Source organism: Alligator mississippiensis, chromosome 1 (assembly GCF_030867095.1).
Source record: "Alligator mississippiensis isolate rAllMis1 chromosome 1, rAllMis1, whole genome shotgun sequence".
NCBI classification, from domain to species: Eukaryota; Metazoa; Chordata; order Crocodylia; family Alligatoridae; genus Alligator; species Alligator mississippiensis.
Genome location: NC_081824.1, coordinates 44,061,025 through 44,081,286, shown reverse-complemented (window position 1 = coordinate 44,081,286; position 20,262 = coordinate 44,061,025). Strand labels below are relative to the sequence as shown.

General features: G+C 37.7%; 1 protein-coding gene across 1 annotated transcript in view; it reads left to right on the top strand.

The window, feature by feature from the left end:
- Positions 1 to 20,262, top strand: part of CSMD1 (CUB and Sushi multiple domains 1) — a 2,292,800-nt gene that overhangs the window by 2,220,297 nt on the left and 52,241 nt on the right. The window contains exons 57-58 of the mRNA XM_019488443.2: positions 5,164 to 5,346; positions 16,899 to 17,075. Of these exons, the coding sequence (XP_019343988.2) occupies positions 5,164 to 5,346; positions 16,899 to 17,075 (360 nt within the window). The remainder of the gene's footprint in view (positions 1 to 5,163; positions 5,347 to 16,898; positions 17,076 to 20,262) is intronic.

The following is a 20,262-nucleotide window of genomic DNA, read 5'->3' as shown; positions in this document are numbered from 1 at the left end:
CTTCCAGGCTTCAGGTGTAGCAGGTGGAAAGCCCAGGGGCCTTACTCTAAAACTTCATAGCCCACAATATCTCTCAGATAAGAGTTGAGTCAGGTCATGAAAACAACTCATTATTCAGAATGCCCACAATAATGATATTGGAAGTTTTATAATAAAGGATACTAACTCATAGGCATAGGCCATCAACCAACCACTAGCTAACAGGGTTACTTAGAAATGGTCATTTATTCTATAATGGTATATTACAGAGTTTTATGATGTTGTCTTCTGATCTATTTGGTTCTGGCTACTGTCAAAAACTGACCTGACTCAATATGGCATGTCCTCAGGTCCAAAATGAATCTAATGTAGCTTCTCTATAGTGTTAAAGCAGTGATTTTCAAACTACTCTGTGGGATTTGGGTGCCCCATACTGATTAATTTAAATGTAAATTAAGTATGTAAATCCTATGCTGGCTTTGAAATATCTCAGCCTAAAACTCACTGCCCAGAAGGAAGAAGAGTAGAGAGTTAGTTTGTCCTATGTCAGTTGTGGTCTACTTTGGAGGACCTAAGTTACAACAGGGTCCCAGAGTGTCTGCAGTGCCTAGGACCTATTCAGTACCACAAGGTGCAGCTTCTCTTTCCAGCTTGTCACATTATGTCAGGTCTTGTCTGTCATGTTGCTTGGAAAAAATCCTATACAGGTTTTTAATTTTACCTGGGTTGGGGACCATATTACTTACCCAAAATTGGATTTTCAAAGCCTTTTTGTGACCCTCATCCCTTTTTTCCAGTACAAAGAGGGCAGAGCTAAGGTTAGGATTTCATGTTATAACTTAAAAAATTCTTTATCACATATGTTTCTAAAATTAGTGCTAAAGGCTGCATCCTAGCAGAATTCTGATTTTGGTGGTAGGAAGTTTTTGTTTCCTGACCTTCAAGGCCTTGATGTATTGGACTTCAATATCACAGTTTTTAATGGGTTTATATTTAATTAGGTGAGAAAGGACCATTATGATCATCAACTCTGATGGAAAAACAAGTGTACTCTAATTGTAAAGAGTGGAATTGAATTTCTTGTCTTTAGATGTGACTTGGAGTAGCATTTTGTTTCATTTTGTTTCATTTGGAATGGGTAGGATAATTCAATTTTAATAGAAGGAATGGGAAACTATTCTGTGGTTACTTGATTTAAAAACCAACCAACCAAACAAAATGTATTGGAATCCTTTAACGGATTCAGCATTATACTGGCAAATATATTATGTATAATTTCCAGTGACTTCATTAATAGATAATATGAATCATTTTTATTAATTAAATCACCAAATGCTGGAGTGGACCCATGTCAACTAAGACATCTAACTAGGTTTACAAATGGAAGGATACAGTATTTTAAAAATTTCCAATAAAGTGTTTGAAAACCTGTAATATGACTCTAAATAAGATTTATTTCTGGCCCACAGACAAATATATAAATAGGTAGAAATATAATATATATACAGGCCACATCTACACAAGATGCTGACTTCACAGTTGTTACCACATAGTCATTTAGTACTTGCGTAACCAAGTACTAAATGACTGCTCAGTAACTGGCGTTACTGTGCAGTAGCATCTCAGCACAGTTGCCTAGTGATGCTTACTGCACACTAGCTCATTACTACTGCGCAGTAGTGTTGTATCACAGTTTGTGCCCAGTGACGCTACTGTGCAGTTGGGGTGTGCGAAGTTGGCCGGATTCGATTCAGATTCGGCCCAATTCAGGGAACAGTGATTCAATTTGTTGATTCAAATCACTGTCAAGATTCAATTTGAACAAATCTGAATCTGAAGATTCAATGCTGATTCAGAGAATCCGTGATTTGGCCATAGACACAGCTTTAAGTGGTTTTTCTACAGGCCTTGAGGTACCAGGCGTGGCTCATGAACACTCAGATGGTGGGGTGGATGAACTGTCCCACAGGAGCGTGGGGGTACCCCCTGCATGCTCGGTGGCAGACCCGGAAGTGGACTGGAAGTGCTTCTGGTCCACTTCTGGGTCTGCCACTGTGTGTGCTGGGGACCCCGCCATACTCCCAAGGAATGCTCCATCTGCCCCACCATCTCTGCATTCACAAGCTACCTGGTATCTTGAGGTATGTAGAAAAATCATTTAAAGCTGTGTCTATGACTAAATCATCAAATCTCTCTGAATGTCTCGGAGTTGATTTGGAGGGTTCCAAGTTGATTTGGAGAGATTAAAGGGTCTCCTGATTTGATTTGGATTCAGAGATTCAGCTGCCGAATCAGGCCAAATCTCCACTGAATTGAATCAGTAAGCAAAGCTTTGCACAGCCCTATCGTGCAGTAGTAATAAGCTACTGCGCAGTAAGCATCTTGTATAGACACAACCACAGATACTGTAAATGTAGTTTAAGGATGTAGTGTCACATCTTTACTGGATTGGATCTCTGTAGAATTTACTGTATATGTAAGTTTACATGGAGATGTAATAGATATAAATAGAAACTTAACAGAGATTCATTTGTACAGGTAACTGGCTTAAAACAATAAAAAGATGTCTAGATTATGAGTTGAAAATGGAGGATGATTTAAAATAGAAGAATGCTGTGCAACTTGAATAACCAGATCTACAGAATGGTGATAAGACATATAATATTCTATGGCTTAAAATACTGGGCATTGATTAAAGTAACATCATTAGAACGCATGTGGTAACCTGATTAAATAAAGAGAAAATAAAATTAAGAAGTAAGAACAATTTCACAAGTAATAGCTGTTGGTAAATGTTTATGAACAAAATGTCTGAAATGTTATGCAGATATTTGGAGGGCAGAGAAAGGTCATATAACTAGGAAACTGATGAATAGCAATGTTCCTTGTCTTACACTAAGAGAAAGGTCCAAGAGAAGATGGCTAAATCAAATAAAAGATAGGATAATATTTTTTAAGATAGGATAATATTTTTAAAAAAATACAATAGTATGGAAAATGTAGATTTAAACTGCCCATCAACTGTGCATAAGAATAAGGCTTTAGAAGGAGTTTCTCCTTTGTATTCATAGCGTGCAAAATAGCTTAAGGGTGTTCAGTGCTATACTCAATTGTAGGTAGTCTTACCTTCTTATGCAATTGTACTTGTTCGTTTCTAACAAGCTTCTTTACTTTACCTATAATGGTCTGTTCTGAAGTCAGAGATATAAACTCTAGTATAACATAAAATCATTGTTCAAGTCATTTGTTATTACCATAACAATATGTAATTGTAAGGGAAAGAGCTAGTGCAGCAGTTACAGACAGTTACTTTACAATATGGATGAGAATCTACAAGACCAATTATGCACAATAAAAGTCAGATAAACCATGTAGTAAAAGTTCATTAAAAATTACTCTTCCTTATGTTAGCAACATTACATAAAAGTGTAAGGCTCTGTACATAGGCAGACAAGGTTCCTTGGTTGAATTTGATACCTTTTATTAGACCAACCCAAATAGTTGGAGAATAGTTATTCTCCAACTGTTTGGATTGGTCTAATAAAAGGTATCAAATTCACCCAAGGAACCTTGTCTGCCTATGTCCTTAGACCAACACGGCTACAACCTACACCCCTGCAGGCTCTGTACATGACACAAATGCTCTTAGCTTATATATTTCATATCCATGATATTTTTCAGATTATTATGACTTTCTGCATGTCTCCACACTCTCAGCCAGCTTTAAATGAAACGGGTGATCTCCAGGCAGTACTGAAGTTAGGAGAGTTTAATGGAACCAGATTTTTAGCCCCCCTGTTTCCCTTGATTAAAAACAGAAAACCTCATAACAAACAATGAAAATGAAACAAACTCAGTTCCATAGAAATTCAACTGCATTCTCAAAAAAATTGCTGTTAAAATTGTATAATTATATAGAAAATAACCTTTCAAGAGAGGTTATGTATTATCATATAGTGTTTTATAGCCGAAATGTAATTTTACATTAAATTTCATAATATAGTTAAAAGAATCATGGTGAGCTTATCATTTCCTATTAAATTCCTAGGGACATTTTGGTACAGGTTAAGACATCATCTACATTTTTTGGCTTAGTGGTACCTGCAATCAAAGTTCTTTCTCACAGAACATTTATATTGGCTTATGGATGCCTTACATCATTTGTTGTAATCTCTCATCTGTTTCCTTAAAGATTTTTCAATTAGGATCATATTGTGACTTTAAGTCTTTAAGACCAAGTTTCCATGGTGGCATTGATGCAGCAGTACCAAGCAATGTGAGATTTGGGAGAATTTGCACTCAGGATAGCAGCATTCCCTCTTAGGACTCATATGATAGTCTCCCAAGTCATTGACAGCTGGCTGGCCAGTAAAAAAAGAGCTCCAGATCTTGACTCTTTCAGGAATCTATCATATTGCCTCTTCTTCCTATTAAAACCATGATCAGCCCCTCCGTAGCAGTGCCAATGATAAAGGAAGGTGTCCTATATACCCTTGCCTCTTTCAAAAAGGATAGCTGGAATCCTTTTCTATTTGGTACAACTACATAGAACCAGTCAGTATCTACTCCTTAATTGTCTATGGATACATACATGTCAAATTATGTTTCTACATACCTAAATAGGCCTCTTTCCACTTCTGCTGTTATCTTATTTTTATTATTATAAATATACTATAGTGGAAATATTGAATAATAAAACTGAGCAAATGGAACATTGTTATAGTAAAGAAATAATTGGTCACACAACAAATATATTTTTGTATTTATTTGTATTTCACATTTATGTTTAAGTGGACACATCTACATGAGACACTAGAAGTGTAGTAGACTAATTCTACTAGTATATCATAGAAAAACCCATGCCAATGCTCAGTAGAATTAATCTATTGCTCATTAGCTTCACCTAAAAGATGTGCACTGGTGCTACTGTGCAGTAGCACCAATTACGGCGCATTAATTTAGTACCTGTTATTACAGCATATTAGTGCATGTATATATGTGCCCAATATGTACTTTATTTAAGCTTTATTTAGTTAAGTCTTATTTTTATTTAGATTAACTAAATGAAAGCAAAATAGTCACTCACAGCAGAAACAATCCAATTTCTCAAGCAAGAGTGCTTACTGCATATACGGTCGAATATAATTTACCTGCCAGTAATCCTATTGCCTGTATGTTTTATAGGAAATAATCCTGGATATTGTGATGATCCAGGAGTGCCATCTCATGGGTCAAGGCTTGGAGATGAATTTAAAATAAAAAGTCTATTGCGGTTTTCCTGTGAAATGGGGTATCAACTAAGAGGATCTGCAGAACGAACCTGTCTGCTTAACAGTTCATGGTCTGGTGTACAGCCTGTCTGTGAAGGTAAGTACCCAAATATTATTAGTTACGGTTGTTTGAGTTGGTGCTGTCACTGTCAATCCTGTGACCATCACTTGACCCCCATTCTTTGTTTATAATTACCATGAGCTCTGGATTGCAAGGAAACTGAGGGAGGTAATAGTTGCTCTCCCTTTATGCTATTGCACTGGGAAATACTCTGATATTATATGCAGAAGGTGTATACGTATATGTACCATATTTACTCAAATATAAGACAACCCTGAATATAAGACAACCCCTCAATAATTATATTATATATATATGAAACATTAATACATTTGTTCTAATTTTCTAGGTGTAGAATCTAATTAGCAGATTGTCCTGAATTCATCCCCCTCCTACTGCTACAGGAAGGTATATACAGCCCTCTGCCCCCCGAAATCTTCCTGATGCAGCCTTCCTCCCCCACCCCCGTCAGACCTTGCTTAGACTCTGTTCCCTCCTCAAGCACAATATGGAATTGAGTGACATGTAACAGTAAGTGTGGGGAGGGGCAAAGGACTGATAGGAGGGCAGAAACTGAAGAGGGGAACAGGTGTGCTGTGGATCTGACTCTGGCCTCAGCCCTAACTGCTGTAATTTTCAGCATGGTAATTCCATAAACACACTTTTGATTATCACTTTTGTACCTACCTATACATTGTACAAACTGTGCATTATATTAGTCCAGCACCAAAAGGCTCATGACTTCTCATATAGTTTATTGGGCTGGGTCCCAGCAGAGCCAACAGTGGTTCAAGCCAGGGTGACACTACAGCCCATCACTGCTCAGTAATATGTGTATACTCCAGATACTCCCCCACAAAGGATCCATATCCTAATTGGGCCTTCTTTCACAACTGGAAGCTGGTGTTCTTGCCGAGGAGGTGATCCTCCCCCTTTATGTGACATTGGTCAGGCTGCAGTTGGAGTACTGCATCCAGTTCTGGGCACTGCACTTCAGGAGGGATGTGGACAGCATTGAGAGGGTCCAGAGGAGGGCCACTTACATGGTCAGGGGGCAGCAGGGCAGGCCCTATGAGGAGAGGCTACAAGATCTGAACCTGTTTAGCCTCCACAAGAGAAGGCTGAGAAGGGATCTGGTGGTTGTCTATAAACTTACCAGGGGGGACCAGCGGGGAATGGGAGACTTGAAAAAGAGTTGGTGCTGAGAGGGACTGAGGACAATGGGCCACTGTATCTTATTTAGATTGGTTGTATTAGCCTAGACTTGGGGTAGGTTCCTATCAGTGTATTTGCCCAGTGTGGGATATGTAATTTATGGGTATGCTCAGCATGGGCTGCATTCCCTCAACTTCATTGTTGGTGTCCATGACTGAGCACATGCTGCTTCTAGCAACAGTTTAATGACAGGCAATATATTTAATGGAGGAGGGGGAGGAGAGATTTGTTGGCATGCAAGTAAGATGAGGGGCTTCTTCCCCCATGCTGATTCAAGGAAAAAAAAAAAACCTCAATTATATCTGAGTAAATATGGTACTTATGATACTTATAGAGGGATCCAAACAGACAAGAATATCTCAGAGAGCTACAGTTACTGAAGGGTGAGTAGTCTGTGTGATGTTTAACAAAGACTGAACCAAAATCATGACATCAATACCCAGTGTTAAGAGTTTTTGTCTGAAAATTTCTCTCTGGCAGATTTTCAAAGGAAACACAAGATAGAAGCTATATCAATATTAATACAGACAAGAAAACAGAAATACAATATGAGAGGGAGTCTATAGTTAACTTGGAAATGTCTCTCTGCAGTGAAAGCTTATCTAACTTTATTCCAACCATGCAGTTGATCCAATTGTTCCAATAAAAGATATTACCCCAAATAAATCCTTGCCTCTTTGCAGATTATCATTCATTCTGATTCCATTGAGACAAAAATGCTAAATGGCTTATTGAAGATTTATGGATAACAGCTTGAGCAAATGGCTATTTGTCAAAATAATAAAAATATTGCTAAATTGTTTCAGTGTTACAAGGAAAACCTTGTTTCCATTCATGTAGTTGTGTTCACTTCTGAGAGAACCAATTGTTAATGTCAGGTAACAGATGAATGCCACTGAACATAAAATGCCAGCTGTTAGACTTGTGGAAAGTCTAACATGTAGATGCCGTAACCCAGATTCTGTATTTTTTAATCTGCTGTAATAGGTTAAAAAAGGAGAAAAAAAGTGGCTCATGTCTATGGGGAAGCAATATATATACATGTATAGCTATTGCACCAGGTCTGAGCAAAGCAAAGATGTCCCTGAAAGAAAATATATTCTGTGGGTTTAGTTTATTCCCAAATACAGAAAGATAAAAATCCTGCTTTTATATATACACTGGCCACATATACACAAGACATTGACTGTGCAGTAGCTTGTTACTACCGCATAGTAGTGTGGCATGAAGTGTGATATGATGCTACAGCGCAGTAGTAACAAGCTAGTGTGCAGTAGGAATAAGCTACTGTTCAGTAGCATCACCAAAAAGCCATTTGGGGATGTTACTATGCAGTAATGACAGTTACTGCACAGTCATTTAGTACTTGTGTATGCAAGAATTGAAATAACTGCAGTCAGCATCTCATGTAGACATATCTCATGTAGATTTGTGCAAAATTTTAATTTAAATTTGGTGGTGAAGCCTGTAAACTGTATTCAAAATCAGGAAAAATTAAAAATAAAAAGTATATACATTGCTACTTAAAGAGTATATGCTAGGGTAAAATATATACTATTATGAAATAAAAAATAAGTAAATTTTAAAAGCACACACAAAAAGGAGTAAGCAGTGCTTTAAATGATTGTTAAGACAAATGACAAACCAGACCAGGAGCTAAACACAGAAACTGAGCACTACAACAGGACAACTAGTAAAAATTACTGTAATCCACAGATATTGTTTGCCTTGGAAATAGCCTGAACAGATGCAGCAACCAGGAAGCACCTGCAGAGAGCAAAGAGCAGATCAAGTTGAACATTTTGCTGGAGTGTATGCCTTACTCAGGATTTTGTTAACTATGTATTTATATGCTATGTGCTATTCTCATTATTCCAGTATACAGCCAAAGCAATTCTGCCCAGGGCTATGAATCAGCAGTATGGCTGCTGTAGCCCTCACTATCATGGGCATAGCACGAGATGGCAGTAATAAGGGCCCTGTTCAATTTAGGGGTTTTATGCAAATTGATTATCTTGGCTCAAGCCTCCACCCAGGAACCCGGGAAAATAATTTCTGCTTGGGTGTTCCAGTGTGAACAAAATTCCCCTCTCACAAGCAATATTAAACTATAACAGGAAATGGGAAAGCAAACAGATTTAGAAAACCCTTAATAATCAATAACACACCTCAGCCCACTATTAGCAGATTAGCACAATCAATTTGTTCAGAGTGCTCTCTCAGTCCCACACTGGGTGAACAGTGTAGTCAGTAAACCCAGTGTAGCTGCTAGAGCAAGGTTTCCCCTGTCTCACCATGGCTCTGGGGTGCTGCTCAACCACTGCTTTCCCCACTCCTTGCCACAGTGAGAGGGCACTACTCCTCAGTTGCTGTTGGCACTCCTCACTGCTGTTCTGTCACTACTGGGAAGGATACTGCTCCTCTTCTGGTTGCAGGAGCAACCCAATTCTTTTAAACTTTGAACTACCTCAAGGATCTTAGCTCTTTCAGAATCTAGCTGGTCCAGGCTTCCACCTGACCTACTAGTACTTTAAGTATTTCAGCTTTTTAAAGTAATGTTCAGACTGAACCTGTTAAAGGGACTTGTGTATCACCAATAATTAATCCTTTATAGCTGGATGGGGAGATGTAAGACACTCCCCTTAGGAAAGCTCCCACCTGAAGTGTCACATCCTCCCTATTATAATTCCTGAGTTGATGGTTCCTTCACATTAGACTTACACATAAGTAATGGTGCACACCAACCCTTCAGCAACATTTACCCAATTTTAGAAGACAGGGCCAGTGCACACAAGCTTGACTTCCCTGGTCCCTTATATTCAAACTGTTAAAAGCAGTTAAAAATATTATCACAGTCTCAAACACAAAAGAGTTTTTCATTGCCTCAACCACAAATGCTAATAGACAGTCCCCCATAATCTGACCTTGCATAGCAATGGCAGTGTGCAAAAAACCACCACAGATGTTGTCACACAAGTATAGGAGCAGAAGGAGGGTCATACAATTACTATGATTTTTGTGTCTTTGCCTCCCCCAAATCAGGAAAGTAGATCTACAAATCAGATTAATCAACACTACCTTCAAAATTTCCTTCTGGCCGATGCTAATGAGCACCTCCGGACCTAGACACAAAAACAGTGAATGATGTATGTGGGTCTCTTAAATTTTTTCTTGCTCCTATGTGCACCAGCTTTAGTAACCTGTGTCAGTGAAGGACAAAACAAAAATTGCACCTCTGTCTTTGATGCACCTGATTTTCCTACAATATCAGTTTAAAAATCTCCTAAATTTATGATGAGAGAAGGAAGAAAAAAAGAAGCAGAAGCATTAAAGGAATGAAGAGAGAAGGAAGACTGAAGAAATTACTCTAACTGCTGCAGAGTAGTAGAGTGGAAAATTATATCACCAATTCAATATGATTTTGATCTATTATTATATGTCTGTGAAGTGCTCAGCTGCAACCCAGTGAGGCTTCAACCTGCAGAAATTGATATGCATGCACAAAGGAAAATATATATTAAATACATTTCTAAGAGCTATAGAAACAAAAGGAATTATGTGTGAAAATATAGGTTCATTGGAAAGTTTGAAGTCTTATGAACTGTAACAACACTATTAGTTACCAAAAGCCACAGAGACAAACAACATGATCTTGTCAAAATGTGAGTTTGAAAGAAAAATAAAATTGGGGCTTTCTAATCACAAGCTTATCATAATACGCAGTTATAGACTGCTAAATTTTCATTCCCAGGCTCTGTACAAACACTTAAGTAGAACCTCAAGTTTTAAAAGTTGGGGAAGGAAATCAGGAAGGATTTATTGGCCTAGTTCTGTTTCCATCTACCTATGTTTTATGCTTGCATACCTCTTTTTATTTTAGCAAAAATGCAATAGTGAAAGTTGAGAAAAATCAGGGTTTATATTTCAATATCATAATGGGGTGGCTTGAATGTGTTGATGTTGAGATTAACTAACCATAAAAACTGAACATTATGGTATATCCTGCAGATTATATTAATGTAAAGCCCTTACTGAAGTCAGTGGGAATTATGTAAATAGTACAAATTGGTATTTTGCTGATAGTAAAGACTACTGTTCAGAGACTTACTCTTTCAGGAAATCCAAAAATAATTTGGCTCTAAAGACTTAAGGAGGAAATTACTCCAAGAACTAAATGCATGAAATGTATTAAATTTCTTAAATCCATAAAAATTGCATGTGGGCTGTCAGCAGCGAGCGGATGTGATTTTAGTACATGCAGATGCCTTATTTGAAGGAAAGGCAACATTTACTTCTAAATAACCTGCACTGGACATCCTATAGACCCAAACCTAGAAGATATTCTGGAGTAACATTTTTAGAACCAATTTATATTCAAAGGCTATTTGCATATGCTGTAATAGATAGCAAAGAGGTGGAAGCTGATGACATCAAAAAAGTGGGAAAATAGTAAGAGCATGGAAGATGGCTAGGCAATCCTAATGCAGTCCAGAATATCAAAATAGAGAACTCATGATACATTAAGCAACTGTGAGATGAAATAACAGCTGTTTCAGATGTGACTGTGCACAAAAACCATTATTGTTCATCCTGTTTAATAGTTATTATACAGTCTTTGTGAAAGTGAGTGACTCTCAACTCTAAAATTGTGATGGACTGATACACATAACACACCAACATCATGAACTTATTGCAATACCCCTTTTCCCATTTTGAATGGGAGTGTCTGTGTATTAGCCAGCAGACCACAATCTGGGTATGTGCTGAATCAACAGATAGCTGGTAATGTCTCTCTATTGTTTTCTTAATTGGGGCAATGAACACTGAAATAAGGATGATAAACACTGTTATCAGCTCTCCCCTCCCTCAAGCTTGCTTGCCTGTCAGTTTGCTGCAGACAGTATACAGAAGCACGAAGGGAGAGTGAAAAGCTCACTATCATTAACAGATGCATGCACTGCACCCCCCACCCCCACCCCACCTGAGAATGCTAACCCAGACTGGCAACACTTCTGCCCCTTGAGCAATGAGTGAAGAAAAACCTGGGACTGCAGACAGGGTGGGGGTTCGCACCCCTCCCTAATTCGAGCCCTGCTGGGGCCTAGCCATGCCCCACTCAGTTTAGCTCTGTGGCAGAGCAGGGAGGGCTGCTCTAGTGCCCCACAGCTTCCAGCCTGAGCCACTGCAGGCATGTGCCTGAATTTCCTCAGTCCAGAGGGATTGTCTGTATAGTTGGAAACCAGTTCAGCCTAGCCAGGTTAGACTAGCCTGCAAAGGTTGAATCAATTCAGGCTTAGGCTTTTTGAATGTCTGTCCCTAGCCAAAAAAACACTATATCACATTCACTTGAGAAAGCTGCTTTAAAAACCTTATTTAACAACATTAATTATTCTATCAGTCTTAATTCCTCGATTCTTAATAATTAAATCCCATATCAATGTTATCATAACTTTACCTGGACTGGATGTCACCATGCAGTTTTGTTTTGTTTTTTTTTTACTTTCCACATCAGTATTCCAGCTGAAAAGTTTCATCAGAATCTTTCTATGCATAGCTATTATATGTCGGTGATATCCTAATACCATTAGCATGTGTCAAATTCCTAATAACCTTACTAGTAAGGTCAAATCTATTAAAAGCTATTTTCCATATGCAGTGGTCAGTAAAAGGAAAGCACGATTAACGTTTCACTAGTGCAAAGGTTATGACAGGAATGTCATTTACATATATTTTAAAGGTATTTACTGCATCATTATTTTACTGACATGAATAATGGTAGTGGACATCTAAAATTTGTTTTTGCTCTTTTGTTTTCTGAAATGGATGGTGCTACACATTAGCACCCAAGTACATTACTCAATGCCCTCTACTATTACCTCATCCCACATGAGAAATCTCAAATTTAAATCAATTGACTTGTATGCTTAAAAAACTGAAGCTATTTTGTACATAAAAATGAATAAGAGACTTAATTAAAACAGAGAATTGTGTAAATTATTGCAAGCATTGTCTTTTTAATTGGCCAATTATGTTCTATTTTAACAAAATCCTGTAATCTGTAATTATTAGCGCAATTAGACAGACTGGATCATTATTTTTAGGAAAAAAAGATCTATTAAATGCAGTGAAAATAGCAAGGAAAATCAGTATTATATGTTTAATGTTAGGATTATACAATGATCAATTAATTATTGTTTTGTCGGTATGTAGGCATCAGCAGTTATGCTGTCCTTGTATAAATGGTATAAATGCTTTTAGACTTTTAGTGGGTCCATGTAAGCTTCTTAATGAAGCTTAGTCTTGGACTTTGGCCAGTTTCTGAACATCATCTGTAATTTGTTTTATTAGCATTTAGACTGGAATTCTTCCAGTTTTCTAAAGGACTGGGTAATTTCAAGTGTAAGAAGTGTTGAATAGCCTTTGGAATGTTTCCTCTGCATTGTATTCACTGCATGAATTAATTTAGCTAGCAATAGAATCATTCTAATAGAAATTCTCCAAATCTCTCATATTATGTTTGCTGCTTTGGAAGCCACTGTGTGTATGGCTGTGTAGTTAAGCACTCACATTTTGAAAGATTGTCAAATAGTTAGTTTGTAATGATGGACATTTTGCATTTTAAAAACTATAGCATGCATATTGAATAGAATAGGATCATAGGTACAGCTTTCTTCTAAAAATAGACTAGTTCATCAAAAGCAATGGTTAAATGCGTAGAAAGTAATGAACTATGTTTATAAGAAATCACATGTAATCTAGTTATAATGCAGTCCTTTGGGTGGTGGTTACAGTGGTTACCATGTACTCTACTTTTTCTAGGAAAAATGGCCTCATACTACATGTTTTCTTTTTTTCTTTCCTGTTCCATCCAAAATGGATTTCTCTTCCATTCCCCCTTTTTTCTATATTCCATTTTTGTTTCTTTAAAGATAAAGGGGCTGAGGTTATCCATTACCTATTAATTGGATAATAAATGAAAGATCATGCTCATAGGTATTAAAATATTTTGAATGAAATACACATTCTTTGATTTTTTTACTTATTCAGAATTTGATCATTTAAAAAAAAAAAGACCAAGGAAGTCTTAGAGATATTTGGGCCATGAGGTCAAAAACAACTCTTTTAGGTTTACTCTCCTCTCCTCAGGAGGGGAGTTTAAGGAGATTTCTTTTCTCAGTGGGTAGATTGTCCTATAGTCTCTAAAACAAGGAAGAAAGGCATGAAGAAGGACCTTTTAGGCTCTGTTTGGAATCAGTGGCACAGGAGTTTAATTCATTTAACTACTTAAGGTAAACTTGACTTAAATACACCTGTATTGAACCACTAACATGGATTTCCATGTTGCATGACAACCAAATTGTAGCTGGTTTGCAGTGTTGGCCAAGAATGGGTGCAGTTATTATTTAATTCCTTCTGGTCTCCACTGATTTAGCTCCTCTGGCATTACCTACCCATGGAAATTATAGCTTTTTAAACCTATATCTATAAGCTTGAGATGACTTTGAATAGAAGAAATGGCAGTACCATCATTTGGGGAATACATACCAGGCTGGTACAGGAATCCTTTTTTGACCAGCTACATTAAATTTGGAAAAAAAAAAAAATAAAAATTTTGCAACATTTTAAGGATTCACTAGCTGTCTTCATTCTGCAAATGAAAATTATTCAGAACACTGTCAGTGGAAAGGAGAAACATATTTTGGTAGGGTTTCCTATTTCTTTTTTTTTTCTTCACCAAAAGTATGTTTATTGCAATACCTACAGTCAGGAAGATGTCATATTAACTCACAACATCAGGGCCTGGGGTGGTGCCAGCACTAAGGTGCATGATTGACAGACCAGAGGTGAGAAAATTGAGGCCACAGCAGAAGTGGTCATGACATGGTCCTGTCATGTTCCAGTGAATCTGCAAATTCTGCAAAATACCTTGTCACAAGGACACAGGACAAGAAAGGAGCTACATTGGGGAAAAAAATAAAAATACACGTCATCTTACTTTTTTCACATGGCAGTATTTGATGTAATAAACTCATTTGACTGTCATTCAATAATTCACTAAAAGCTAAAAAATCTTGTAGTTAGCATTAGTTTATATTGCACCTTTGCCCTAACATTATCAGAATAAACATATTGGGAGATTTCATGTTTTATATTTTTAGAATTCTAACTTGCTGCTATTAGAAAAATGGTAGCTGCAGAGATATGAGCTGTCTGAGTTGAATTTGATGAGAGGTATCATGTATAATAAAATAAGTCAAAATCCTGACCCAATATTCAAATATCCCCATATACCATCTTGATCTTTGTAACTTCGTTATATTGTTTCAAAGCAAATAGAAAAAAATAATTTACTTTGGGTGACCAGGAGACAGTTATCAAATATACCCTCCTTTTTCTTTTCTAAATCAGGTTTCCTTCTACATGTCAAAAGCCAGTTGTCTTCAATAAGGTCTAGATTTATGGGAAGATTGAAGTTGTAAAAATAAACTCTGATTCTAAAGACTGGCAGGAGGAAAAAAAATCAGCTAGTAGAAAAGATGAGATTTTTTTCATGTTTTGTTAAATTAAAATGTATCCAGATGGAATTTTGCAATTTATTTCTAAAATATGATCCTTTTGGAATGAAATCTGTTGTAACAATTAGAAGTGAAAGCAGGTGATTATACTGCAAATGCTTTTTCATCCTTAATTTATTACTACTCCTAGAACACAATAATATTGAATCAAATTTTGTCATTTACCCAATCCAGGCAGTAAGTACAGTAAAAGCCCTGTTATCTGGCATTTTACTAACCGGCAATTCTATTAACCAGAATTTCTGGCCGGCTGGCCAGACACACTAGACAGGAAAGCTTGCATGTGGAGGCGGTGGCCACCATGCACCACCCTGCGCTGTCACCACTCTGCGTGCAGCTGCTGCCACCCTCCCTCTCCCCAACTCCGCGTCTAGCCGGAAACCCCTGTGCCTCAGGTAACCGGCATTTTTAAGCTACTAGCAACCCCCATCCCTCACTCATGCCAGAAAACAGGGCTTTTATTGTATATCACAATGCTTATATTCTGTAGAACAGAATGTATTCCTTTCCAAATTGATGCTGATCAGAGGTAGTCAAACATTAAGAAAATGTGCTTATGAACATTTGAATTCCTCTATGTCACAGGCCATTAAATTTCATTCTGTCACTCATATATTGAGCTGAATAAATGGGTAAGACTAAAATATTTCAGTCTTCGGGAGATGAAACTGTTGTCTGCCTCTGGCAGGTAACACAAGACTGTGGTGCTGGAGGCCCTTGCAGAGATAAGGACTTGGTCAGGGAAGATATGCATAGACAATGGCAGTCAGTTCTCAATGCTTTAGAGAATGGTTGAAAATCTCCACTTCACATTTAGCTGATGTCTTCTGGGGAAAAATTCCTCTTAGACCTCAATTCTGATAATCAGTTTTACCCTAAATTCTCGAGCAAGACAGGAAGATTCCCTGTACTAGCTCAGAACACAGGGCTGCCCCATCTAGTGGCCTGTATTTCACTGATACTAATTCTAACTCTTGAGAGGAAGGTAAAAACATGCAGACCAATTACTTATGGGGGAGGGGCATGGCAAGGGGCTGGAAGCTAGCAGGAAATAATCTGAAATTTGAGTTTGGGTTATAATCTCAAATTAATAGAGATTACATACTTAGATTTACAATTGTGGAACTGCAGTCTTTTAGGAGCAATAACCACTTCCCATTAGCTTCATTGCCAATGAAGGAAGAAAATAGTCAGTTGAATAGTTTTCGTATATTCTTGCATTATATACTTGGGACTGAGGATGACAGAAGATAACAGACAACAGGGAAAACTAGAAGCACAGATTTCTTGAAACTAAAAATGTATCCTAGGATAAAATTGTTAGGCTCCTCTTCTTCAAAAAACACCGCAAACTTCTGGAAGAGGTGAAGCTCTTTCATCCCTGCAACAAATGTATTGCGGGGAAGCTAACCCTTTTAAAGGCATTGTAAACAGACATGCCTTCTATACTTGCGTACTTATTGGCATAAATAAAAGATTCAAGTTTGTGTTCTAATAGTTTGAATTTTCCTTTATTTTCTTTCATTTCCTGTATTGTAGCTTTCCAAACATATGCTGTAAGACAGGCTAATAGCCCCTTATATTTACCATCTGTAAGTAATCAAATAAAATGATGGTAAAAAGAAAAATCAAATAAAAAGAAAAGGACATCTTTTTAACCATTCGGTTTTAGTGCTTACTATAGCATTTTAGTGCAATTGTAAGTCATTACAAAACCATTGACTTTCACTTTTTCTACTAGTCATTTATCACAGGTACATTGAGTTTCAGTTTTCTTTTTTTTCCTTTTCTTGACAGCTGTTTCTTGTGGAAATCCTGGCACCCCAGCGAATGGCATGATAATATACAGTGATGGGATACTGTTCTCTAGTTCAGTCATCTATGCCTGCTGGGAGGGTTACAAAACTTCAGGGCTGACTACTCGACATTGTACAGCCAACGGGACTTGGACTGGCACAGCTCCAGACTGCAAAGGTTAGACAATGTCTCAATAGATTTAAAGGACTGAGAGATGGTATCACCGTTGTAACACTGAATGATTATTTGTTTTAAAAAAATCTTCATCCCTCCCTTGAACTAAGCACTGTAGATTATTGTAAAGTACACTGGCTTGAATACCTGTTAGATTATTATACAGTACACTTAACTAAGAGTCCATGGAAAAATCAGTTCTATAGAATAGTACACAGATCATTCTTATCTAATGCTAGAAAATATTGTATATATCTTGAATATAAGAAATTACTTTAATTTTAATTCCCATACATTTAAATATCCATTAAATATCAATTTATAAATTGTTTCTCTAGCATAATTGATTTCATATTGGTCACTTTATGGCTGTATAGTGGAATATTGCCATTTCTTCTTTCATTACATTCTTTTATTATGTAATCAATACTTTGTATGAATTCAGAAACATTCATCTGAGGAAAAATTGCTCTGTAAAATTAGTCTTTTTAGTTTGGCTTTCTTTCCACAGTTTGTACTGATGGTAGTTCATATTTGTGATTTACAGTACTTGAAGGTATAATAAGAGGGAAATGTTTACAAAGAGAACTATCGAGAGGAAAATAACAGACCAAGTCAATGAAATATGCATGTTACACAGATAAAAATGCCTTTGTTAACTTTTTTTTTAACCAATTATCTGATTCCTAGGAAAAATTCAGAAAATATGCAAAATGCAGTCTCCATTTGATTAATCCACAATGCAAGCTTAAACCACAAATAGCACAGACATGTAGAGTCATAGTAACTAAAATATTTTTGGGGCTATCTCTCAGCTTAATAATGGATGGGGCCATTATTTATGGGAATTTATTCCTAATAATTTACAAAGCCTTGCTGGAAATTTACTTCAAAAAACACTACTGTGCAAGCCTAAATAGCAGATTTATGGGCATTGAATCTGTTCTCCAAAGGGGAGGAACTGTACAGCATGTATATGCAAACACATTTTAAATAAATGTTTTATGTGGTCAATAGAAAAACAATGTACAGAAAATCATGCCAACCATTAAATCAATAGGTATAATTGTTGATAACTCCGACTGATTTGGCACTGGTCTGTAAGGTGTTGGTTTTTTTTTCCACTCCCACTGAAGTCAGTGACAGATCCTCACCCACTCACACAGTTTTTACATCTTCAGTGGAAATTGTGGGAGCTTCTGTGGTATCCAACATTCTTCAACACTGGTCCCATAAAATTTGGGGGTTTTCAGTGGTAATCTGTGAGTGCAGTATGATAAACAGAAACAGGAAGTCCTAGGAGCTGTTAGCAAAGAGAAATTCTACCTTTACCTCCAGCTCTTATAGCCCTGATTATTTCAGTGCAATAATACAGGAATGTATCAGTATTTTACCCTACAGTTGACTCTTTAAAAGGATCTGTGTGTGACTTTTTCTCCTATTTCACTTAGAAACTTTGAAAATCCAATTCCTATTTTTTTATGTTTGGCTTGATAGGAGGCAGATGCTCTCTGATGCTTGTAGAACAAGTACAATTCTAAGGCCCTGTTGTAACTCCTCATGAAGACAATGTCAAGGTTTTCATCAATACCAGAAAGAGGAGAAGGACCATGGCTAAGAAATACTTCTTTGGGTGCAATACTTCTATATGCATTGTATGTGCACATGTGCCCCTCATACTCCAGTCTGGATTCTCTTTGTCAGTAATATGCATTAGGGCTATGGCTGTGCCCTCATTGTCCTCATGCCTGCCTAAATACATGCCACAGGGCTGTGCAAAGCTGTGTTTGCTAATTCAATTCGGAGGAGATTTGGCCTGAATCAAATCAGGAGACCATTTAAAAGGTCTGAATCAATTTGAAGCCTCTGAATCAATTCAGAAAAGATTTGGAAAAGATTCAGAGATTCGGGCAGTCCCCGCGTGCCACCTCAGGGAGCTGGACCTGGGCTCCATGCCAGTAATTAGGGGGCACGGGGGGGGCTGGACAAGGAGGGAGGGGACCATGGGGGGACCCCCACCAGGCCCCATCCTCTGCCTCCTCCCCGAGCTCCCCTGAGCAACCCCCAAGCCTCACCTGCTCTCCCAGCTCTTTCAATGGCTGGCTGCCTGGCACTTTAAAATAAAAGAAAACCCTGCACTCACTGGCTGCTACAGCAGCTGTTGGGGCCTCTGGAGGCTCATGGCAGGGGCACCCCCTCCCCAGAGCAGGGAAGTGGTGGGTAGCAGGGATCACACCCCCATCCCCCCTGCCTGGCAGGATCCAGTGAGTACAGACCTTTTTTTTTTTTTTTTTTTTTTTTTTAAAGTGCGGGTTCACTGAGGCTGGGCGGGCAGCTATTGACAGGACTGGGAGAATGGGCAGCAGATGGGGCCTAGTCTATTTGGAGATACAGCTGAATCAATTTGGGACAGTGATTCGAATCACCGAATCAAATCACTGTCCCCCAAATTGGCTGAATCCAAATCTGAAGCAAATACTAGCTGCTTTATATAGTCCTAATATTCATGTTGTAAAGTAAAGGGTGACCCCAATCATATTTCATTTCCTTTTTAATGCTTATGTAAATAAACCAGAAATCTAGCATTAGCTGTACTTGTCACTCATTTCATGAGTATTTTTTTGCAAGTAAATAGTTTTTAGATAAGTATTTGTATAGACAGCTTCTAGTTAATAGTATTTTCCTTTTTAAAACAACAACAGCACTCTCGAATTACTATTTCTAGTGTTCTCTGAGAATTCTACAATGCTGAGTTCTGTCTTTGTAGTGGAGGCTATAATGTGATGATGTCCGTTATGGATGGGTGTATGGCATGCCTTTTGTGTTTCATCAAAAGCTACATTCCTGAAAAATACACCATTTTCATCTTATAAAAATGTGGTGGGGAAGACAGTTTTATCTAAAACAGTTTTTGCTAGAGGTGTCTTCAAAACCGAGACTGACAGAACTTGCCTCTTTCCAAAGTGCTCTCATGAGCTTTTCCCTTAGGGCTTGGGTCTCCAGTGGCATGGACACATGAACAAATTACAACAGGATAAGGAGTACATGACTTTACTGTGGATCTACACCTGTTCCACAGTAACTGCCCATGTGCATGCTCTGTTGAAATGCAGAGGTATAACAAGTCAGCCAGACACCCTGGGCAGCTATAATGAATGGAAGCAGTAGCAACTTCTGGTTGCTGCCATGT